The sequence below is a fragment of the Phyllostomus discolor genome, chromosome 1 (genome assembly GCF_004126475.2).
Source record: "Phyllostomus discolor isolate MPI-MPIP mPhyDis1 chromosome 1, mPhyDis1.pri.v3, whole genome shotgun sequence".
In the NCBI taxonomy this organism is placed as follows: Eukaryota; Metazoa; Chordata; class Mammalia; order Chiroptera; family Phyllostomidae; genus Phyllostomus; species Phyllostomus discolor.
The window spans coordinates 212,524,844-212,549,628 of record NC_040903.2 but is presented as its reverse complement, the minus strand read 5'-3'; the positions used below and the strand labels follow the sequence as shown (position 1 = coordinate 212,549,628).

Here is a 24,785-nt window from a genome sequence, read left to right as displayed (position 1 = left end):
ACTCAGCTAGATGCAACTGAAGCTAAAATTTGAGTCTTAATTTACAGGTGGCTTTGTTAACAACGACTGGAATGTTCTAATGAAATATATTTTTTAAGGTTGTATTTATTTTTAGAGAGAGGGGAAGGGAGGAAGAGAGGGAGAGGATGCCCCCAACCCAGGCATGTGCCCTGACAGGGAATCCAATCCCAGACCTTTCAGTCGGCAGGCTGGTGCTCAATCCACTGAGCCACCCCAGTCAGGGCTCAAACCGAATATTTTTAAAAGTTGTATGTTATCAAGCCTTTTGCCTAAGGGATGGTGGGAGTCACGGGGAAAAGAACTAAATAGGCTCATAAATTCACTCAACTCCAGTACCTTCCTTCCCAACCTCTCCTTGAGAACGAGTGAACGGAAAGCACGCATAAGGTAAAATGCCACATTTCAAAACCATAACCAAATTCATTACACAGCAAACAATTCATTACAAAATATCTAAATCCTAAAACCTAAGATCTCTCAAATCTCTCAGAAGTTATCTTCCCTAGCAATTATCTAATGCACTGTTTTTCACTGACAACAAAAATGTCTTTAAATCATGTGCCCTTGCCTCCAGACAATGGTTAGCAACCACCCAAGACGCTGCGCTGACACCACCACTGGAGACAGCAGCTTGGGGCGGTTGCCGCACAGCCGCAGTTCGGACCTTTTTCTAACTCTTAAAATTTGTTGAGGACCTGAAATAGCTTCTATATGGATTATGTCCAGCAGTATTTACTGCATTGGAAATTATAACCAGAAAATGTCTTCAATGTTTACTCATTTAAGTAATAAGAAATCCATTACATGTTAACAGAAATAACTTCTTTTTTTTTTTTAAAGATTTTATTTATTTATTTTTAGGGAGGGAGGGAGGGAGGGAGAGAGAGAGAGACAGAGAGAGACAGAGAGACAGAGAGAGAGAGAGACATCAATGTGTGGTTGCTGGGGGTTATGGCCTGCAACCCAGGAATGTACCCTGGCTGGGAATCGAACCTGGGACACTTTGGTTCCCAGCCCGCGCTCAATCCACTGAGCTACGCCAGCCAGGGCTTAAATAACTTCTTTTAAAGCAACTGTTTTCCAAAACAAAAATATAGTAAGAAACATGACATGGCACTGTTTTACATTTTGCAAATTTCTTGAATTCAGGTTAATCAAAGACGCTAAACTCCCATAATTGCTTCTGCATTCGATCCCTTTGAATAAGATGTTTTTGCAGACACATATGAAGAAAACTTAGCATCTTACCTTTGTAATAGGGAGAGAATATTTTAATAACCTTTTCAAGTAATTGTGGATATTCTTTTTGGTACTATATCAAAACTCCACAAGTGGCAATTTCAGTAAGGTTAGTTATAATATGAAAGCTAAAACCAGATCAATAAGCCCTTTGTACTCTGTTGCATTAAAGTCCATTGGTCTCAGTGGATTGAGCACTGGCCTGTCCACAAAACCAGGTCACCAGTTTGATTCCCAGGCAGGGCATATGCCTGAGTTGCAGGTCAGATTCCCCAGGTGTGGGGGCATGCTAGAGGCAACTCATCAATGTATCTCTCACACATTGATATTTATCTCCTCCCTACCCCTCTGTCTAAAAAGTAAATAAAATGAGCCCTGGCTGGTGTGGCTCAGTGGACTGAGCACTGGCCTACAAACCAAAGGGTCGCTGGTTTGATTCCCAGTCAATACACATGCATGGGTTGTAGGCCAGGTCCCCAGTTGGGGGCATGTGAGAGGCAACCACACATTGATGTTTCTCTCCCCCTCTTTCTCCCTTCTCTTCCCTTTCTCTAAAAATAAATAAATAAAATCTTTTAAAAAAAAGAAATGTTAAAAAAAGTAAATGAAATGTCTGAAAATAAAATAAAAAATAAAATCCATTGGTCTGCCTTGCACATTCAATGTACCTTTCACCCATGTATACTTTTATTACACCATGATTGGTGATGGGCGAAGATGTGGGCTCACTGAATTATACATATCTTCCAAATGTTGACACATCATCAAACGCTATCAAAAAATATTAAAAAAAAAAAACCTATATTCATTAATATCACCACCAATCTAAGTAGAAACATTTTACATTGCTGGGATGCTGCCAAGCTCACAATGGCAGAAATGAGCTTCCCAAAGTCCTAATTTTTGCTTGAAAGCTCACATTTTATCATTGGCCACAAATACAGTGTTATTTTCCTTAAAGATACAGGCTCACTTTATTTGCAGGTAAATGCTAAACAGTCAAGTATGAATGCCCATAGTTCATCACTTGTTCTTTCAGGCAAAAATAGAACTCCGTGAGAAAAGCACTGGTTTAGCTCACAAATCAATCATACATGAGTTCCCAAAACAACCACTCTACATTTTGGTACACAGCTTTATACTTATTTCCCATTTTACCATAGCATATTTAAAAGACAAACTCAAGGGTTAGATTTAATAAAATTAGCATGACAGCTTCATCAAGGACTTTTTTAAAGCTGTGCGTGCAGTGAAGAAATATGACCACTAGGACAGCACGACGCCTCTGCCTTGATTCTCTCGAAGCCATGGGCACTGCCCTGCTGGTGCCAGTGTCAGCAGAGCAGAACACCTATCGTCCGGGCACTGCTAGGAAACAGTCTGGGTTTGCGCACTCCCTGAAAGGGTCTCAGGCTTCCCTGCCCCCCCCCCCCGCAGGTGTCCACAGAGGACATCTGTGGACCACTGCTCCACACAGTATTATCCACCAAGAGATCACAAACGTACCTGTGATGGCTACATGAAAGCACTTCAATTCCTCTTTATTTTGCGACAGCCCACAGATACTTGGGAGAAAAGCTCTTGTCTCCCCCCAGTCTTGCTAAATATCTCTTCGGGTAACTTCCACAACAGTCTATGAATGTGACATGAAATGCCAGGTCCCTGAAACTGGTTACTCACCTTCAAGTCTGACAGCCAAAACTAAACTGACACAAATAACGACCTGACCCACACACAGCAGGGCAGAAACCTGAGGAAGGCTTCCGTAGGGGCACTATACTCTGTACTGATGCACTGGTTCTTCACACAAAGATTGTGCCCCAGAACACATTCTGCAGTATCTTTTTTGGTCATCACTACTGGGGGGGTTGGGCTGCTTCTGAAATCTACCGGAAGTCAAGGATGCTGTTAAACATTCTACAATATGCAGGACCGCCCCATGAAAAGAATTATACAGCCCAAAACAGCAATCATACCATGTGAAAACTCTATTAATGAATCTCACTACTGTCAAAATTGTTGGAAGCTTTCATCACCATGGCTCTTAAATCATGAGTCTTTCAAAACTGTATATGCAATTACATGACTTTTAGGCAAATATGGACACTTGTTCACAATGTTTTATAATGATCTCAACTTCAATAATCTATTTTTATTTGGTCCATCTGGTCCATTCTAACAACTCACCTATGGCCTACGTTTCAACCCTACCCACCTGCCCAAATTGGACAGGACTGGCATACCAAAAATGAAAGTGAAGTTAAATATAAACCAGAAAATCACAACTCAAAACACCAAAGAAACAAAGTTAATGTCAGCGTGACCCCAGAACATGAAAAACAAAGCAAACTGATGAGGAAAAAGGTCTATGAAACTAGGCAAGCTTTGGCCTTTCTGCTACACACTTAGGGCTAAAATTGAGAGGGAGAGCTATAATGAAAAACGGACCCCATTGTCCACATTTCAGAAACACACTGGAAAGGCCATGCCCGCGTGTAAGTGTGCTGTCTTGACTCTGTTCCCATCCTATACATTGGAAACACTGTCCAAGAATTTGAAGCGCCTACGTTTTCAAAGGAAATACATACCTCCCTCCTCAAAGAAAACTAGGAAAAAGTAGGTATCAAGGAATTTTAATTTCCAAAAATTAAGACAAATTATTACTTGTTTCCTCATTAAAGCTTTGTAAGGGATACATTTCTATCATGATCCATTTTTAATACCGACATGATTATCAGAAAGAGAGGCCCCCTTTTCAAAGGAAGCAATAAAATGTCAGCTAACACAAAGAAGTCACATGGCATCACTGAAAACATTTAGGTTTATTTTTAATTGCTGCTGAACTGAAAAAGACCACAGAAATCTTGCTCAGACTCGGTTCTCCTGGTGCCTCTTTTTAACTTTCCATGACAGGATGAGACAATGGGGATCTTGTAGATTCTAAGTTCTTAGGTCTGCATATTTAATTAAAACTAATAAATATTCTCATTACAGACATATGTTGATAAGCCTCCTAAAATGACTGGAATGGATGAGAAGGAGTATGAAATTTTTTAAAAATATCGTAAAAATGCAATAGATGTCCTTAAAGCCTGTGGCAAAGTTAGAGCCTCACCTGTAAAGGCAGACACACACACACACACACACACACGGATACTCACACACAGGGTGGGGCAAAAGTAGGTTTACAGATGCACATATGGAAAATGCAATAAGTAACAAGTAATATTCAAGAATAAGCTGTTCTGTGTACTCACAACTATAAATCTACTTTTGCACACCTTGTATAAAGAAAACCAGAAAACTACAATCGGTAATAGATGCAAAAAAGAAACTATCTTAAAAAAAAAAAAAAACAAACCTGGTGTGCTACAATAGGTGTCTAGAAATCAAAAAACCTTTCTTTTGAATTGAAGTAAAACTTCGAATGTCAATTACATGCTTCGTTTTGGGGCTACCAAGAAAACTCGGTCCCTCGTCTCAAAGGGGAACTCTTACTCTGAAATCTTCAAAAATGAAAGAAATGCAGTCTCACTATTTAGGCCTCAACACTGCTGTGTAAACGCAGAACACACGCTGTAATCTTTCTACCCCAGCAACGATTTCTAAAATTACATCTCATTCTTTCAATGAGAAAGGGAGAACTTCCACTGAAAACTCTCTATAAGCGGGGGACGGGGGGGGGATAAAATGTAGGCCTAGTGAGATTAGAATGCACATATGGACTGGCTTTACGTCTACAAGCAGAAAAACACAGAAGCAACACTACGAGGTGGAGGAGGAGGAAGCTGCTCGCAATCCCGCTCCATCAAAACAAAACAGGGCGAGCAGGCCAGAACCTGGCGCATTTCGGAGGCCCCTGGCAAGTGCCCCTTTCCTGGTGGTGGAACGACTGGGTGGAGGAAGGGTTCAAATAGCCAGGCTCAACGCCCAAAACGGTGCTTTTCAACTAGTGCTCAGGCCACCTCCAACGTGGACGCGGGTTAACACTGGCGCACGATTTGGGCATCTCGGGAACGGGAAGACAGGAACGCAGCGCAGGCAGACCGGGAACTGGAGCCGCGAAATGCGCCGGGGAGGCGCGGCGGGCGAGCCCGCACCCCACGTGCAGACCCCGCGAGCAGCAGGGCCTCCCTTCCCCACCGCCGCCGGATGCAGTCCGGGGTTTTCGGCCGGAGCGGGGAAGGGGCAGAGATGGGGCTGGAGGTTTCTCCGGCTCTTCCGGAAGGGGAAGGCCCCCGGACCGACGGCCGCAGAAGCCAGGAAGAGGTGGGGGAAGTGGGAACCGAGCACCAGGGGAAGTGCGGCAGCGAGTGGATGAGGAAACAGGAAGAGCCCCAGTCCCGCCGGCCGCCCCCCTGGGGCGAGGGCCCCGCTCGTGCACCACCCCCTCCTCCTCCCCCGACGCCCCCAAGGCCCCGTCGGCGTGCGGAAGAAAACAGAATACAAATTACTTACAACGGCATCGTTTCCTGCGCCGGCACCGCCCAGTCACTTCCCCCCGCAACCGCCGCCGCTGCCGCCCTGGGCATGATCCACTGAGGCGGGAGGGAGGGGGGCCTGCCGCAGCCCTGGGTCCAACCCCACTCCCGCACCCGCTCCCGCCGCTTTAAGCGCTTCTCCTCCTTCCCCTTCGTCCTAACATGGCGCCCGAGCGCTACCACAGCAACGTTCTAGAACTGCTGACGCCGCCACGCACGCCGTGCGCGCGCCTGCGCAGAGGCTGCCCGGCGCCGCGAAGCCTCACGGGAAAGGTAGTTCGGGAGGGGGCCGGCGGTCGAGCAATTTCCGCTCCAAACCCGTCACGTTTTTCCTAGGGGTACCGTGAGTGACACGGGAATGGTGCGGGGAGCTCCCGTAGCGGGGCGTCGGTCGCGCGGGGACGCTCCCGTCCGAGACGGGGGCGACGCGGCCCAGACGGCTCGAGGAAGGACCCAGGGAGGCCCCGGGACCGCGCGGAGCGGCTTCCGGCGCATTGTGAGGTCCCGCGGTTCGTGTCGCCTGAGGTCGCGGCGGCTGCGCCTCCCCTCGAATGGCGCCTGTGGAGGCGCTGGGGAGGAACCGAGGCACCCACGCGTGTCCGGTGTGCCGCCCGAGAGCGGGACTCAGAAGGCGGCCACGTGGGGTCGGGGCCTTGGGGTGCAACAGGTTACTACTGAGCCGCTTCGCGCAGCCCTGCAAAGCGGGACTAAACCCCTTCCCGTCGGACGTGGCCGTGCCGGCGGGGTGCTCAGCAGAGCTGGTGCGGAGGGCGCGGAGGTGCCCGAGGCGCACCCTCCCCCGCGACGGCGCCTTTCGGCGGTTGGCTCCCCGAGGGCTTGTGCTCAGGGGCTCGACAAGTGTGTGTTGAATGAGTAACCTCTCGGGATGGGGCAGTGGCAAACCCGAGTTCATTTCACACTCGGACAACGTATGGAAACCTGGGCGGCGGTAACCCCCGGGCACTTGGGCGGGCGCTGCTGCTGCTGCGGCCGCCGTTTCCCGGAGGCGGCGTTTCCCGGCCCTCGTCTCTCCCCGGGTGGGGCCCGCGAGCCCACGCCCACGCCCCCGGCGGAAGGCGGGGACGCGGTGCCCGAAGCGGGCTCGGCCCCGAGGCTCCCGGCGTCGAATTGGAACGCGGGGTAAAGCATCGCGCGCGTGGATGGAAGGCGGGGGCGGGAAGGGGTCGAACGGGGCCGGTGACGTTCTAGATTCCGTAAATGCACTCCGGAAGTTTGACGGAGGGCTTCCCCCTTCCCGCCCCCCGAACATCCGGTGGGACGAGCGCTCGAGGACTGTGGGTCGGCGGGGAAAGCGCAGGGTCCAAGCCGGCGCGGCCCGGCCCGGCGGGGCAGCCCTCGGCGCGCGCACCCCGGGGCCGGTCCCCCGGTGAGAAGGGCTGTCCCTGCAAAACGCACGCGCGCGGGTTTCCCCGGTGCCTCGCCGATGACCTGTGGTGTCACTCGGATACGTGGCACTAGAGGGGACACCACGAAAGTTACTTCCACCTGTTTCTTTTTACACGTTCAAGTGTGGCTCCTAGAAATTTTTAAATTGTCTCTGTGACCGCCGTTTCCGTGGAACAGCACTCTCTGGAGACAGACTTGACCTTGGTTCTCAGTGCTTGTGCTCCCTGCTTACCCTTCTGACCCGGGGGTGGCCTTGGTTAAGGACCCCGGCAGTGGGCCTGTCCTCAGAAGATGGAAAATATGGGATCCAGAGAGAACGATAAAGCGTTAAGCCGGCGCTCTTGAACTTGCTGCACCGATAGGCGCTGATGGTGCACTCGGTGAAGGCAAGACTGGGGCCTTCCCCAGCTCGCCCACGGCTGCCAGCTCCCTGGCGGCGCGACCTGAAGAGGGGGCGGACGGGGGTCCGCGGTAGCCCCGCAGCGTCTCCGTTCCAGCCTCCCGCAGCTGGGGTTCGCTCAGGGCCCGGGGCGTGCTCGGTGCCGGGTCGCTGGCCGAAGACCGCTGAAAGGAACTGTATTTGCAGGTGGAGCCAAGGCAGATTTCACACAGAAGGCGACTTGAGAAATGCCCTGGCAGAAAAAGGAGGATTCAGGATGTGGACAGGAGGAGAGCCCGTGGGCAAGAGAGAAGAACTTTAAAAAAGAAGAAGGGAGAAGGAAGGGGCGGAGGAGGGAGAAGACATCCTGTCGAGAAAACTTGAAGGTTCGAGAAGCGTATCAGGTTGAGGGAGAAACGAACAAACGAAAACGCGGAGCGAAAGGTGCCAGGCCGGGCCCCTGTCCCCTGTGAGAAACGCGGTGGAGAACTGGGATGCACCAGACCTCGAATTCCTGGGGGCCGGGGCCGGTAGTAAACCCGCAACAGAGGTGGGAGCTGCAGGGTGTTGTGACTGGGAACCACGAATGAAGTGAAGCGGCGTGAGAATCCCGGGAGCCAGACCGGCCCCCCCCCCCCCCCGGGTGCTGGCCTTGGAGCCGAGGCTGTGCTGGGGGCTTTGGATTCTACCTTTTTGTGGATGGGGGAGTCACTGGAAGTTTCGAAACGGAATGAGGTATTTTCTGAAAGATTGCTCAAAGGGCAGGGAATGCGTTTGCCCTGGGGGAGACGTTGGAGTTGGAGGATAGGTCGGGTAAGAGATGGTGAAGCTCGAAGTAGAGAAGGAAGCCGATTGCGAAAGATGTCGGCGGTGGAGTTAATCCTGGCTGGGGGCGGCGATGCCATGGAAGGTAAAAAGGATCACGAAGGTTCTAGGGAGGGTGTCAGGGTGAACGGGCGCCCGGTGACTGAAATAAGACAGGAAGATAACTGGGTGCTCGGGTGAGCTTGATACGGCTGGGTTTGGCAGCGCCTGTGAGACCTTCGGAAACGTGTGTCAGGCCGCTGAAAACACACTTCAGGGGCTGGAGATGGAGGTCCTAACCTCTGCAAGCAAGACTCAGGTGTCAATGGAATCAGGTTCTGGAAGGGACTTACATACACCCAGTCTTAGGCAACGAAAATGTCACACCTGAGTAAGAGCGAGGCGTTTGCACAGCCCTAACGTGTAGGACCCAGTTAAGGGTAAAACTTGAGCCACGGAAAGGGGAAGGAGAGCTAAAGCCAACTACCAGTGTATTGACTGAGACGCTCTCCGTGCTGTGAGCCCCACCTTGCTTGTCCTCTGAGCCCCTGCCCACTCCCTGCAGCTGCCGCCGGTCTCCACTGCCACTGACTGCCCTGCAGCCGGCCCTTGCCCCACCCCAGCCGTTTCTGCCAGCCGCTCAGAGTGGGGCGGTGCTTTCAGCTGGAGTTACGTAGCCTTCAGATTGCGCAGTCCACACAACGACGTCATACACAGTGGGAAGAATTCTGAAACTGGTTCTCTTAGGGCCACAGTGCATTCGAATAAAAAAATGATGCACACAAATGTGTCTGAGCACAAAACTTCTTCCCATTGTGGGGACTACCTGGATTGTGTTTCAGTGTTGCTTAGGGGATGATAATTGCAGATACTGTGTGCAATGTAGGGTTCTATCCCAAAAATAAAGTACACTGATTCATTGGACTATTAATGGTACATACTTTTAAAGAAGTTTCATCAGAAACCAGATTTATGAGTCACTAAGTAAAAATAGCATAAGCACTTCCATCAAATGAGTGCTGTACTCTCAAGCTGTCTTTTCATTAGATTCTCATTCCCCTTTTAGGTGTTTGTTAGTTTATGTTTTAAAGAATGTGTCATCTACCATTTGCATGCAAGAAAGAACCACAACAGCATGCTGGATAGAACCAGCCCAAACCGCTGTGTCTGCTGGTTTCTACAGCAAATCGGTATCCTTGATTTCTTCCTTTCCCTCAGTAACCATAGTCAACCTGTGATCAAGTCCCATTGATTCCACCTCGCAGATCCATTGGAAATCTACCCCCTTCTCTCTGTCTCCACAGCCACCGTCCCCTTTTAAGCCACCGTCTTCTCTCAGACCATTGTCGTAGGCTACTTCCACTCCTGCTTTTCTCCCGTACGTTGTCCATGCAGTAGCTAATTTTCAGAACATGCTGGAGATGTTCTCACCCCGGTACGCAACCCCAGTTTCATGGCTTCAGTAATGCCGTGCGTAATCGGGCTTTTCTCTCCAGCCTCATCCCAGACTCCCCCTTTCCCAGCTGTGCTGCAACCCTCCTGGCCTCTTCTTGACACGCAAAGCTCCCTTGAGCCTCCACCCTTGTCTCCCTCTGCAGCACTGCCTAGTTCAGTGGTTGCCTCCTCCTCAGTCCATCAAAGCTCACCGATGCCTTCCCAGACCACTCATCCAAACTTTGTTTATTTGCATTATAGTCCTTATTGCATAACCAGAACTTCCTTGGTAATTTTTTAAATTATTCTGTCATCTTCACTAAAATATAAGCTCCATGAAGGTAGGGACTCAGATTATACTGTTTAATACTCGTGTTAAGCCCAAAGCACAGAAGAGCAGTTGGCACAGACTGGCACAGAAAGAATTACGTTGTGACTGATTGGTCAAAGACAACTTGGACTGGCCCGGGCATTTCAATTCAATCATTTCAATTCTGCAGTTAATCTGGCTAAAACAAACAAACAAAAAACAGTTGTAATTATCTCAGCATGAGCTGCCATAACAAAGTACCACAGAATGAGTGGCTTAAACCCCAGGCATTTATTTCTCTCACTTCCAGAGGCTGAGAAGTCTGAGATCCCAGCGCCAACACAGCTGCTTTCTGATAAGGGCTCTCCCTGACTTGTGGACGGCCGCGTGTCACCGCGTCCTTGCCAGGCAGAGACAAAGTGAAAGCACTTGCATGTTTGCTCCTGTGCAAGGGAGACATCCTGCTGGATCCGGACCCACCCTTGTGACCTCACTTAACCTTAATTCCCTGGAAGCTTTGTCTCCAAACAATCACAAGGGTGTGTGTGGGGGGGTGGGCAGTAGAGCTTACACATACAAATTTGGGGACATGCAAACATTCAGTCCCTAACAGTGATCCGCACAGATTGTCAGCTCCTGGGAAGTAATAATGCCTATTAATCATTAGATTAGTTATTGCTGTGGAGTAATGGCCACCAGCTTTAAGCTGCTTAAAACAACACAGGCTTTATCAAACGGTTTCGGTGGGTCAGGAATTCAGACGTAGCTTAGTTGGGCCTTCTGCTTCAGGGTCTCTCAACAAGGCTGCCTTCATGGCATTAGGGCTGGGGTCTTGTCTACAGACCCCTGTGGAAGGAGTCACTTCCATCCCTGTCTGCTGGCGGACTCAGTTCCTGAAAACTGTTAGGTTGAAGGTGTCAGTGTCCTGCTGGCTGTTTGCTAAGTGCCCTCCGAGCTCCTGGCCAAGGGGGCCTCTCTGACCCAGCAACATGCTCATCAAAGCTTCTTTCTTTGGTGGAGAAGACAGAGCCTTGCGACATCATCCGTGGTCTCACATCTAAGTGTTGCCGAGTTCTCTCAGATTGAAACAATCACAGGCCCCACCCACACTCAGAGAGGAGGTTACTCAGAGGTGCAGACACCTGTGGATGGAGATCATGGGGGCCCGTCTCAGAGCTGGCCCGGCCTATCCACCAGACTGACTTTGTGTAACACCCACGGTGGTGCCACATCCAAATATACTAAACGCAGAATTTGTATCACATTCTGATTAATTTAAAAATTTTTAATTGAATGTATTGGGCTGACCTTGGTTAATAATTCACATAGGCTTCAGGTGTACAACTCTATAATACGCCATCTGTGTGTCTTGTATGCTCACGGCCCCCTAAGTCGAGCCTCCTTCCATCACCATTTACCGCCCCCCCCCCCCCCATACCCTCTTCTACCGAAGTGGCACTAGGGAAGTCTCTTGGCCACCCTCAGAGTTACTTAAGTGTCCCATCACAGCCATGTGGACTAAAGAATGACTGAACATTGAAATTAGTTATAAAAAACAGCTGTGCAAAAAAATTCAGCTAAATAGCTTTTATTCACTAACTTATTATACTTCTACTGTGCGCTATGTACATTTTTAGTCCCTAGAGATCCACAGAAGTGAAACAAAACCCTAACCCTCATGGAGCTTCCCTTTAGGTGGGGGATAGAGACAAGAGACGGTAGGCAGACAAAGTGAGGACCAGGTGAGCAGAGGAAAGAAACGGTGGGGTGTCAAGGGGAGGACGACGTGGGGAGGCCTCTGAGGAGGGGCTGTCTGCGCTGAGCGTGGATAAAGTGAGAGTGCGCCAAGCAGCCCAGGCGAAGACCCCCCAACAGACTGTACTTGGCAACAAGGCTTGAAGCGAGAGAGGCGGACAGTGAGCTCCTGGACAGACAGGCTGCATCGGGCCTCCCAAACCCAGGTCAGGGCGTGGCCTTTCAGTCTGGGCGGAGAAGGTGGCGGAGGGCTTCGCGCAGGCCTGGTTTCTGCTTCAACAGGATGTCCCTGCTGGTATGTGGAGAGTTGTCACTGAAAGGAGCAGGCAAGGTGACAGCAGCAATCCAGGTAGGCGAAGGTTGTGTCCTGGGCCAGGACATGAGGCTGGAGGGGGAGAGGCGGGCAGAGTCTCTTCTGACGGCTCGGGTTTGCTCAGTGAAGTAAGAAGCAGTGTCATGGAATGTAACCATCAGGAAGACATGAAGAGGTGGGTATTATAAAGACTAATGACTTCGAACTGCTGAAACTGTGTTCTTTTTATTTACTTAGTATTTTTTATGAAAATATAAGGGTCAGAAATAGACGAGTGAAAGAAAAGGAAAAAGAATAAGGGTAAGTTGGATGCCATCAAAATTAAAAACTTGTGTCCTGGCAGGTGTGGTTCAGTGGATTGAGCACCAACCTGCAGACCAAAAGGTTGCCGGTTCAATTCCCAGTCAGGGCACATACCTGGGTAGTGGGCTGGGTCCCCCCTAGCGGTGTGAAAGAGGCAACCAGTCAATGTTTCTCTCACACATCAATGTTTCTCTCCCTCTCTTTCTCCCCCCCTCTAAAAATAAATATTTTTAAAAAAGTAAAAACTTTTGTATCTTAAAGGGGACCATCAAAAAATATAAGACAAGCCACTAAATGGGAGGAAATATTTGCAAGTCATATATCTGATAAGTGTCTTATATTTAGAATATATAAGAATTCTTTTAATTCAATAACAAGAGATCAACAACCCATATAAAGAGTGAGCAAAGGACTTGACTGTACAGTTCTCCGGAGAAGATGTGTGAGTAGCCAGCAAGCACGTGGAAGGATGCTTAGTCACAATGTGATACACGCTTCATTACCCTTAAATACACACGCACACACACACGAATTACAGGTGTTGGCAGGGATGCGTAGAAATTAGAATCCTCTCGCACGGCTGCTGGAAATGTAAAATGATGCGGCCACTGTGGAAGAACAGAATGGCAGTTCCTCAATAAGTTAAACGTGCCGTTACCATGTGAGAGCAGTTCCATTCCTAGCGATCTACCCAGAAGAATTGATGCCAGGTGTTCAAGCAAGAACTTGACCTCAGATGTTCATAGCAGCTGCATTCACTATTATTTAAAGGTGGAAACAACCCAAATGTCCATCAACGAATGATTCAACCAAATGTGGTCTCCCCACATGACGGAATATTACTCAGCCACAAAAAAAGAATGGAGTACTGACACATGCTATGACTTGGATGACCCTTGAAAACATGCTGAGTGAAAGAAGCCAGACACAAAAGGCCACGTATCGGATGATTCTGTTTATTGAAAATGTCCAGAATAGAGAAACTCACAGAGACAGAAAGCAGGTCACTGGTTGCTAGGAGCTGGTGGAGAGGGGACAACAGGGAGTGATTGCTTAATGAGGGTTTCCATGTAGGGCAATAGAATGTTCTGGAGCTGGACAGTGGTGCACGTACAGCACCATGAGCGTGCTTAGTGCCACGGAATTATCCATCTCACATGGTTATGATGGTGAATTTTATGTTGTGTTTTACCACAATAAAAAAGTAGTGCCCTCCCCAGCCAGCGCACAAAAAAAAAAAATAGCACAGTATATGCACCTAACATTATCCAAAGGGATCATACAGATACACCATTAAAACAGACCTAAACAAATTTCTCATTCCAAAAGCCCTGGGAATTATCGGGCTTTTAGAGCTGGAAGAGACCATCAGGATTGATTGCTTACGCCTACACTGTACAGTTAGTTTGCTAAAAATATTCAACAATTTTCTAAGTATCACAAATACTAGAATTCTTCATGCTGTTACATGAATTTTTCCACGAAGAGGTCTCCACTGCTTTCTGACATATTGCTTGGGGTCCTGACCCTGAACTCAAAAAGCAGCCTTGTGGAAACCAATCACATCTGATTCACTGTGACTCAACAAAGCATAAACAGTCCTAATTTATTTCCATCTCTAATACCTCTGGTGTTGGGAACTGCCCTGCCTGGTTTCAGAAGCTGTAACCCCTGCCAAGGCTACGGCTGAGGGAGCAACCTTGGACTGTAAGCCACTAAGGAGACAAAAGCTTATGTCCCTGGCAGGAGTGCCGCTTCTGCTCCTTTTACTTCATCCATAACTAGCCCCCAATGCTTGGTTGGTTAGCCAATGATGGGTAAGATTCCCCAAAGGGGGGAATGATCTAAGACAGGCACAATCATGTGGGAGGCCCCCAGTGAAGGACTTTGGGGGCTACAGCAAAAGGGGGTGATGGACCCTCGCCCCTCAGCTTTAACAAAGCCTGAGTCCTCATTCCCTCTTTGAGAAATCTCCTAATCTCCTGGCTGCCTTACTTCCCTTGCTCCACCTAAGCCTGAAACAATGATAGAGGGTGGTGCAGCCCTGTGCGGGAAAGGGCGGGTTCCCTGGGCAATCAGGCCTAAGAAAGAGTACGTAAAATCCTGTGAAACCTGCTTTGTTTAGAATGCTCTCAATGAAATGATAAGGGTCCAAGCAAGAAGTAAATTTGTTCCTCAAGGTTTTACTGCTCTTTAGCTATCTGATCCTGACTCAATAGGCCCTCAGAGCTCTTTGTTATCTATTGTTTGATCCTTACTTCCTGGCAATGATTAATGAGCTTTACCTGTATTCCTGTGCAAATGAACCCAATAAAAGCCCTTTGAGGAACAGGCTCTTGGCCCTTCTCCTTTGAGAGATCGCCCACCTTTCCTCCCCAAGCAGATCATGTCTTGGTAGACTTATTCTCATCCATGGTGGCTGCGGGGTGTCCTGTGGGCAGAGCCCCCCACACTGGTATCTGGGCCATGAAAAATTGTGCAAATTCATTAGCCCACATGTTCAAATAATATGTAGTCTGACTTTCTCCACACTGTAAATTACTGGAAATATTAGCATGCAGATGATTTACACTAAGAATGAAATATCAAATCAAGGCTCATCCCACAAGCTGTGCCACAGACGCCTCACCAAGTTTACCTTCCCAATATAGTTTTAATGACGCAGTCACTCATCACCACGCAGCTTTTGATAATAATCTCACTTAATAAAATATTTGCTTGCAATAAAAAAATTTTTCTGAAAACTGGGAAAGCAGGTTTTAATGCAGTTTTTCACATTACAGTGTCAAAGTCATCTCTAGCTCCGTGGAGGGTTATGGCACAAGGTTTCTCCAGCTTCACTGTGTTGCAGGATTGTTTCTGAAGAGATACTCTGCCTGGAAGTGAAAGAAAGAAAAAAAGGCAAGTCAACAATCAGTAGGTATTGCAAGATATTTATGAGTCATATATGTGTACTACTAATGTTTACAATTAAAAATAAAAGTACATAAATCTTACTTTCAAATGAGTAATAAAAATAGCTAAGGGAAATAAGCTCGTCAGAGAAAGACAAGTACCACATGATTTTACTTATATATGGAACCTAATGAGCAAAATAAACAAAATAGAAATAGACCATAGATTCAGAGAACAGAGTGAGTGATGGCTGTTAGAGGGAAGGGCGTTGGGGTGCTACATGAATAAAGATGAAGGAATAGTAAAAAAACAAAACAAAACCCACCCTCGTAGCATATGGTGATGACCAGAGGGGAAGGAGGGAGGGGGAGGCAGGAGAGGGTAAACGGGGAGGTCAATGGTGATGGAAGGAGACTTGGCTTTGGGTGGTGAACACACAGTACGGCGTAGAGATGATGTGTTATAGAGCTGTACACCTGAAACCTATATGATTCTACTAACCAATGACACCCCAAGAAATTCAATAGGAAGTTTTTGATCTTATTGTAAACGGTGAAGGTATCAGAAGCTACTTTACCAGACACACCATTTCTCTGTGTCAACTGGCTTCCCATGCAGATTCAGGTACATTTTATTTTCAAACTGATACTAAAAACAAAACAAATCTCTCACCAGAAAATCAACAGGGTCCTCCGGCCTGACCTTGCAGCACTCGCTGAGGCCCTGCATGAGCGTGGGCATGACGTAGGTCATCAGATAGTTTCTCAGGGGGGCGGACTGCGCCTGCAGCAGCTCTCTCTCTTCCTTTTTCACTTCCTCCAGTCGTTTGTTCTGCAAGGAGAGCGTCCGGGGGCGGGGCGAGCAGTCAGAAAAAGGAGAACACCTTCACACGGCTCAGCCCACAAGGCCTCGGAACCAGACGGTGCTATAAATGTTCGCCACGTTGTTATTATAAAGGTGGCATTTCCAACCGGCAGAGGATATGTGTAACAATGAGCTAGTCGTTTAGAAAATAATGGACTGGACTCCTACCTCACTTCTTAGACAGAAATAATTTCTAGCTGCCTAGATGAAGGAAGGAACAGAAGGGAGGGAGGGAAAAGGAAAATCACAGACGTGCTCACAGAAGGTCTGAGGTGTGGGTCTGGCGGCCATGTGTTACCCCTTGCTCAGCATGCAGCTGCCCTTCCTTGGGAAAAATAATTCCACACTTCTTTCGAGAAATCTTCCTTCTCAGCCTAGTGGTTTAGGTGGGACTGAAGCCCACCAGGCCAGCCCCCCTCCCACCCATGAACACTTGAGGAAGAGCCCCAGGATGGCGCTGACACAGGGGTGCAGTAGAGAGAGGGGCCCAGGTCCTTGGTGATATCACCCGAGCCACCATCTCTAGCCTCGGATGAAGGCCCGCCCTCTGGACTTTCTGTTATGCGAACCCACCCGTTTTCTTGATTTCTAAGCCATTTTAAATTTGCCTTTTTGTTGCTTGCAAGTTAAAGCGTCCTGATTTTCTTTTCTTTCTTCTTTTTTTTTTTTTGAAAAGAAGTCTTTCCCAGCAAGATAGCAAACCCAAAAATTAAAATGGGAAGAGACAGATAGACTTGACTACATAGAAACAGAAATGTTCTTAGGACCAGAAGAAACACCATAAATGATGTTAAACCAAGAGATGAGAAAAACTATTTGCAACAAATTATAAACAGCTAAGATATTGTGGGAACTCACGCCATTGGCCCGGCACTGCCTGCATGTCTGTACACGTATTAACTCTTTAATCACCACGGCCCCTCCATGAGTCGGTGCTATAATCGTCTTAATTTCCCAGATAATAACTAGCAGATGGAGAAACTGGGCCAGGGAGTCACACGGAGAGTGGAGCTGGGTTTGGACAATGTGGGAGGCTGTTGTCTCCTGGGGCTATTCCTGTTTTTCTTGTGCTACCTTGTCAGGAGCTGTTCTTGCAAAAGGATAAGAAAAAAAAAATACACAGCTCGGGCATGGGCAGAGAAAACGTGCATAAGAGGTGGTGTAAATTCCTCACGAGCGGAGGAAAACTCATTAAACTTGTGATCAGAGAAACGAATAAAACCACAAGATCGGCTTTTCTTTATCGGAGTAGCATGTGTGGGCACAGGAAAAAGCGGTGTTGGAGGAGGCGTGGGGAAACACTCCGGTCAGCAACGTGTTCACCCTTGCTGAAGGGTGGCTCGGGAACAGAGATCAAAAATTAAACCAGGTGGGCAGAGTTTGACCCAGCACACCTAGAAGTTTATGCTGAGGACCCTGAGGTGTATGCATGAAGACAACCTCCCTCCCTCCCTCCCTCCCTCCAAACACTAGGTAGAATAAGCACAAAGAGGGAAATGAAAAAGTGTAAAAGGGGATATGACATGTTTTGGGGAGAGGCAGGGATTGCAATTTTACATACAGCTGATATCCAGGAAAGGCCTCATTAAAAAGATGATTTCTAGTAAAAACTCAAAAAAAAAGGAAGTTAGTCACGCAGATGGCGCATATTCAGATGCACTGGGAAGCCACAGGAGTGGCAGGTGCCCGAGGACCTTGGGGGCCACGAGAAGGGATTCGGACGGCTGTCCCCCACAGTGGACAGCGTGTGAAGAGGCTAAGCAGAGAGCGGCTGCAGGGCACCTGTGTTTTAGAGGCTGCGTGGGAGGAGGCTGCATGCAGATGGTGGGGCGGAGTTGGGGGGGGCACAGCCCCTGGATGGCTCCGGTGAGAAGTGAGTGGGGAGCCGCGTGTCTCTGAGAGCTGCCGTGGGCGGTGACCTGGGGGACGGGGGCGGGGGGATGAGGCTGACCGCCCTCGTTCAGGTGGACATGCAGCGAAACGTTCCCCTCTACAGAGCTGCGTGTCGCCCGTACCGCCGGCAATGGCTAGTGGTTGCAGTTACTTATACTAAGCAAATGATTGCGGGCATCGTTTTTAAAATGGTACAAATTACTAAACAAACTGACAAACAAAACGTGTTCGGGGGTGTTTCCGTGACAGCGTTCGTGGGATGGGAAGTGTAACTGGCCTAAATGGCTTTGTGGGGGGGCGGGGTGCACAGGCGCGCTCAAGCCCCCGCACGTGCGCGCACTCACCCATTCCTCCCACCGGGCGATCTTCTCCGCCCTCTCCTTGGCTTCCTTGCGCTCGTGGGCTGCCTTCGCCGCCGCCTCCTTGGCTAGGGCTTCCTCAGCAACCCTCCGCTCCTCTTCTGCCTTTTCTTCCTCGGTTAGACCGTAATTTCGAGGCTCCCCGATCTCTTTGATGAGCCGTTTGATAATGAGTCTGTTCTCAGCGTCTTCCAGTTTTCCTACATCTGTCGGTGCCAGGAGAGAGGAAGGCCATCAACACAACGCACATTCGGGGCCCGCCCCTGCTGCGCGTCCTGAGACCGCACCCGGGAAACTGTCGATCACTGTGAACCTGGGATGACGAGTTATGTAAGGTGCCGCACCGGGGCTTCCTTTTCCAGCTGCCAGCACAGTTCAGAGTTTCTTGTCTCGCTGGCAATGTCAGACTGGTGTCTGGCAGACATGGGGTTTGGGGGTGGGGGGAATGGGCTCCAGTCACTGCGTTTCTGACAGTCACTGTTGACGTAAGTGGATGGATGAGGGGGAATGGACTTCCTCAAAAGGAGTGAGTTGTCCGTCCTGGAAGCATTCAAGCAAAGACTGGAACACTTCAAATGGGGGTTTCCACAGAAGGAAGTCCTACCCTTGTTGGAGGCCAGACCGGGTGATTTCCTGGTTTCTTTTGTTTTGTTTCTGAGAATCAGTTATTCCGGGACATTTTTAAAATTTATTTAAAAAAAACAAACAAACACACTAAACTAAACATTTCAGTTGGCCTACTTGAATAGGAATAAGTCCAAACTCCAGACTGCATGACTAATGTTAATGTCAGGGGCAAGAAAAAAAAAGAAGAAAAGGCTTGTTGGGAACCATAGTCCCCCTCAGTCACTAAAGAGCCAACTGCACGCCACTGTCGTGGGTGTTCCTGGAAGGCGTCTGCACGGGAGGCCGTGCAGTGGATGCACTGCGATGCTCGCCACCCCCCTCCCTCCCTCCCGGTAACCTCTCACCCCGCCCCCGTGCACAGCCGGGGTGATGCTCCTTTCCCCTCCCCGCGTTTGACCTTGACCTAGACCAAAGGCACTGCCAGATTCTGACATGGGGAGATGGGAGGAACAGGGCCAGTGTATCCGTCAGTGGGCGGAAGCGAGCCAAAGAAAGACAAGAAACGAAACTCACATCTGCAGGTGCTTGAACGCTGACATTTAAATATTTCCCCCTGGTTCCTCTAGAAGAGCAATTACAACCGCGATGTGCTTGGAAAGGCTCTGAAACATTTTTGGAAAGGTTCGCTCTCTTCTGGAGGAGGGTCTTGCCCAGGACAGCGCTGCCCCCAGCGACACCTCTGCTCTGACCCGGTCGGGGAGCTTTGGAGTGGGCAGAGAGGGGCACCCGACCACGGGGCCACCACGGGGCCTCCGACTCGCCCTTCTGGAGTGTGGGATTGGGGCCGAAAGTCACGCGCAGCCCCAGGCATGGCTCCCGTGTAACATGGAAACTCCGGGTCACAGAGTAGCCCCCGGCCACCATGTCAACGGGGAGGACAGCAAGAGAGATTCTGGTCCGAAGAGCGAGAGAGGCAAGGGACGTGAGAGAGCAGCAGAATTCAGAGACGCAGAGAGAGGATGCGGGCGCCAGCATCATTCCAGGCAGCTTCAGACCCCCCTGAAGCCAGGCTGCGTACCTGACCTTGACCCCCTCCCCCACACCCGTCCTTATGATCTCTTGCTCCCCTTGGCTTTCATTATCTCCCCATCGCCAGCATGGAGTTTCTGTCGCCAGCCTGGAGTTTTGGGCACAGAAGGGGCCGGGAACACAGTGGCCACTCCATCCCTCCTCCCGTCGTCTCCGCGCCTCTCAGCCCTCCTCCCTGGGGCTCTCCCGGTCTTTCCGTAAGTCCTTGCTGGGCTTTCACTGAAAGGATGGCAAGTACTGTTTTTGTGAAATGTGTTCACCGTTTTTTCTTAGTTCCCTCGTTAAAGAGGGTAAAGGGCTTTCCAGAGGAGTAGGCATCAGATCCTTTGCTTTACTTATAAACTATGTAAAATGCATGCAGCATGCACAGACGCAGCCAGAGGAGGGCCAAACCCGAACCCTTCCAAAGGTGCGAAACAGAGAAGGATTCACGAACTGTGCTATCTTTTATTTCTTAGTAGGCCATTTTATGCCTCAGTGTTGGCAGTGAAAACCAAATGACCACTTGCTGAAATCCCTTCAATGTGCCCGAAACATCCTGTCTGTTATCTCCGCCACCTGGAACACACCCCAAGCCAGGGATTATTCTCCTGTTCCACAGGTGGGGAAACTGAGGCAGAACCAGAACTGGAATCTGCTGTCCTGTTGACCTCAGCTCTAAGCCTCCCGATACTCCACAGTCTAAATGCTGCCCCTTCTGGCTCTTGGGGGCTAAGAGAGGCCTCGGGAGGCCCGAGGGGTCGGCCTGGCCACTAAGCTGGCAGTAAGGCTTTCTCGCCAATGGAGGAGGAAGTGTCAAGTGCCCAGAAAACCAGAAAGGAAGTTCGGGGTCTCACCACGCCAAGGGGAGTGGAGACAGCTATGGCAGCTGGGACTTGGAGTCAGTGGTGATGGTGACAGTGACGAGAGATCATGTTTCCTGGGTGCCTGCTGTGAGCTAAGCTCAGAGGAAAGTGTTTAGAGGAAACATGGAGAAACACAGTGAGGAACTATTTGCTTTTCTGAGCAGCCATGGGAGGGACGGGGGGTCAGCTGGCTGATCTAAAGGCCAGGTAGGGCTCTGTGAAGAGCACATAGTGTCCACGATGCTACCGTGATGGAACACTGTCCCCAAGGAAGACAGGGGCATGGCCCAAAGCAGCTGGCAGCAAACACATTGCTTTGAGATGCCCTTTAAAACGTTGGCCTTCCACTTCATAATACACCCATACGTTTCCATGTAACAATAACACCCCACCTCCAAATTCTCAAGGACGACTCCCCAGGGGAAGCGCCCCGTATACCCTGCGACTCTCCAATGCTTCCACCCTCCCCCCAGCCCAGCCAGAGACTTGCTCTGGGGTTGGCGGGGGAGGGGGGGGTCCTGACATTTGGTGGTGGCTCTCCACTCTCACATGACTTTTTAGTTCATTTCATACCGATATGTATCGGGTGGATTTCCACTTCGTCAAAATAGTTGAGGACCGTCTCGTCTTCAGTATTGATGTCCCGGTAGTTGGTCAGGGCCCGGAGGAACCGGTCCTGGCTGTAGTGCGTGCCCGCCACAAAGCTCTCGGGAAGGTTCATCACCCGGAGCTTGAGGAAGTCATCCGGGGCGTCCAGCGCGCACACGAACTCTGGGGAGAAGGAGGAGCTCCTCAGTTAACCCGGTGACCACGCTGCAGGTGACATAATCCGCAGGTGCCGGTGGACAGGAAGACATCTGCTTGGCAGCCGGGACTGGGGCCCAGAGAGCAAGACCCCAAGCAGCTGCAAATGGCCTGACAAGGTGGAGGGTGAGAGCATGCAAATCAGGGGGCTTTTCAGAGACTGCCCCCTGAGGCCCTGCCAGTTGGTGTTCATAGGGTTTATTATTATTTTTTTTCCTCCCTCCCATTTTTCCTTCCCTTCCTTCCCTCCCTCCCTCCCTCCCTTCCTTCCTTCCAACAGAAGCAGCAGAAATTGCAAATAGCACATCTTTAATAACCCTGTGGTGTCTCTCATCAGCTTCCCAGTCAACTGCCGAAGAGATCGGTGGCTGTGAGCAATATGCTTTAATGGCTGATTTGCCAAACTAATATAAAATCGGGGACCCCCTGGAGAGTTTACTTTTCCGTGGATCCAGCACTTTCCTCACTTTATGCCACTGGCCACGAAACATCTATGTCCCCATGCAACACGGCCAGCGCCTCGCTAAGTTTTGACCCACGGGCCATGTCAATGACAGCGTCATTTCACCCGCCTGTGATCTTCTTTTAAACTGCGGAAGCGGCTGCTTCTGCAGCGTCTAGTATGGGCTCAGCGGATGTTTGAGTGAGTGAATGAATGGTTGAAGTGCAGGTCGGTGAAATTAACTTTCTAGGCACAAGTTACTATTCTCTGGTGTCCTCAGCAGGTCCAGAATACCCTGGCACCCCGACCAGCAGCCATGGACATTATAAACAGCTAGCTACCCCAGAAAGCCTGGGAAAGATTGGATTTTTATTGCCCAGTTGTATTGCTTTGCCACATAGTAATGCCATTCTCACTTCATTGCATGCTAATATGCTTTCTTGAATGAGCAAGAAAAGTAAGTGTTGCCCTGACTGGCGTGGCTCAGTGGGTCAGGCGTCATCCCACACACTGAAAGGTCGCTGGTTTGACCCGTGGTCAGGGCATGTGCCTGGATTGCAGGCCAGGTCCATGGCTGGAGGCATGTGAGGCAATTGATCGATGTTTCTCTCCCTCTCTTTCTTCCTCCCTTCCCCCCTCTCTAAAAATCAAGATCTTTTTGAAAACCGTGTTCAGTGCAGAGCCCAGAGCAGGGCGTGCCCACGGGGCACATGGAAGACCTGTGAACATGGTCCGCTTCGTGTGTCACCAGTGAACACAAAGTTTCTCAAAGTTTGTGAAACTCCAGGAAGCTCAGAGAGTCCCAAACAGATGGACCCAAAGAGGCCCACTGCAGGACACAGCGTAATTAAAATGCCAAAGGTTAAAGATAAAGAGAGTATCTCAAAAGCAGCAAGAGAAAAGCAGTTCGTCATCTACAGGGGAGTCCCCGTAAGACTGTCAGCTGATTTCTCAAAAGAAACCTTAGAGGCAAGAAGTATCAAAGTCATGAAAAGCAGGGACCTATGGCCAAGATTGCTCTACCCGGCAAAGCTTTCATTTAGAATTGAAGGGCAGATAAAGAGCTTTGCAGACAAGAAGAAACTAAAGGAGCTCATCATCGCCAAACCATTATTATATAAAATGTTGAAGGGACTTACTTAAGAAAAAGAAGGTCAAAACTATGAACAATAGAATGGCAAAAAATACATATCTAAGCCCTGGCTGGCGTAGCTCAGTGGATTGAGCGCAGGCTGCGAACCAAAGTGTCTCAGGTTCGATTCCTAGTCAGGGCACATGCCTGGGTTGCAGGCCATGGCCCCTAGCAACCACACATTAATGTTTCTCTCTCTCTCTGTCTCCCTCCCTTCCCTCTCTAAAAATAAATAAATAAAATCTGTAAGAAAATACCTATCTATCAACAATTGAATCTAAAAAACAAAGTAGGCAAACAAGAAGGGCAGAGACAGAATCACGGATACAGAGAACATTTTGATGGTTGCCAGAATGGAGGCGGGTGTGGGGAGATGGACGAAGAGGTGAGGGGGTCAGGAAGTACAAATAGGTGGTTACAGAATAGCCATGGGGACGTACAGTACAGTATAGGAAATGGAGCAGCCAAATAACTTACACGCATGACCCATGGACATGAACAATGGTGGGGGCATTGTCTGAGGGAGTGGGGGGTGCTGGGTGGAGGGGGGCAAAGGGGGAAAAATCAGGACAACTGTAACAGCATAATCAATACAATATAATTTTAAAAAGAATCAACCAATGAATGCATAAATAAGTGGAACAAGAAATTGATGTTTATCTCTGTCTCTAAAAATAAATTCTTAAAGAATTTTAAAGTTCTGTTACTAATCTATGAATTTCAAAATACAACATTGTATTTTTTTTCCAGCGATTAGGAGATGGAAGATTCCAGTTGATCCAATTGTGAGTAATGACTGACATATTTCACTTCCAGTTTTCAAAGAATTTTAATATGATGATATATATTTCCTACTAAGTGGTATATTTTTAAAAGTCCTTTCTCTCTTATGATTTGGGGGGCACTTCAGGATTTTGCAGTACCTTGAGATAATTATTCAGAATGTCTGCTCTTCTTGTGCTGGCGGACTGTGGATAGCAAGCAGTGGATCTCTGCTTGGTAAGATCGTACAAAACAAAGCCGCCACTGTATTTGGCTATCTGGAATCGTGTGAAAACCTAAGTTTTAACAAATGTTTCCCTATTCATCAGATAGGTGTAACTTTAAATTGCCTCTTTCAACCAGGAGATCTGAACAGAATCACAACGGACATACGCTGACAGCAGAGGTGAATACAATGATTTTCCCCGGACTAGGTGACCACAGATTCCACTGTGTCACCACTCACATCAAGCGTGGGTGCTCGTATTAATCCTGTTACTTTCCGTATCTTAAGATGCTTTGACATCTTGGGGGGTGGACCTTCCTGACCTGGGGGGCAGCTGCCCCTCCCAGGCTTCTGAAGACAGTCAACAACGTAACTGGCAGCAAGCCTCCCGTGTGCAGGCCAACACCCCCCTCGCTATATGCACTGATGCACACCAGGCCAGCCTTCCCCTCGCTGGAAAC

The 24,785-nt window shown here is 49.1% G+C and overlaps 2 protein-coding genes across 7 annotated transcripts in view; both read right to left on the bottom strand.

Annotated features, from left to right (window-relative positions):
* The window catches only part of PAPOLA (poly(A) polymerase alpha), a 60,563-nt gene extending 54,618 nt beyond the window's left edge, over window positions 1–5,945 (bottom strand). For 3 of the 5 annotated variants that reach the window (XM_028508332.2, XM_028508333.2, XM_036013834.1), the window contains exon 1: window positions 5,719–5,944. In XM_028508332.2, the coding sequence (XP_028364133.1) occupies window positions 5,719–5,792 (74 nt within the window). In that variant the 5' untranslated portion in view covers window positions 5,793–5,944. Of the gene's footprint in view, window positions 1–5,718 lie in introns of all 5 variants that reach the window. The other 2 variants (XM_036013818.1, XM_036013828.1) reach the window with 2 other exon arrangements.
* Window positions 5,946–14,920: 8,975 nt separating this feature from the next.
* The window catches only part of AK7 (adenylate kinase 7), a 60,588-nt gene continuing 50,723 nt past the window's right edge, over window positions 14,921–24,785 (bottom strand). For both annotated transcript variants that reach the window (XM_028507605.2, XM_036013809.1), the window contains 4 exons: window positions 21,532–21,729; window positions 18,443–18,663; window positions 16,014–16,172; window positions 14,921–15,322 (listed from right to left, as the gene is read on the bottom strand). In XM_028507605.2, the coding sequence (XP_028363406.1) occupies window positions 15,284–15,322; window positions 16,014–16,172; window positions 18,443–18,663; window positions 21,532–21,729 (617 nt within the window). In that variant the 3' untranslated portion in view covers window positions 14,921–15,283. The remainder of the gene's footprint in view (window positions 15,323–16,013; window positions 16,173–18,442; window positions 18,664–21,531; window positions 21,730–24,785) is intronic.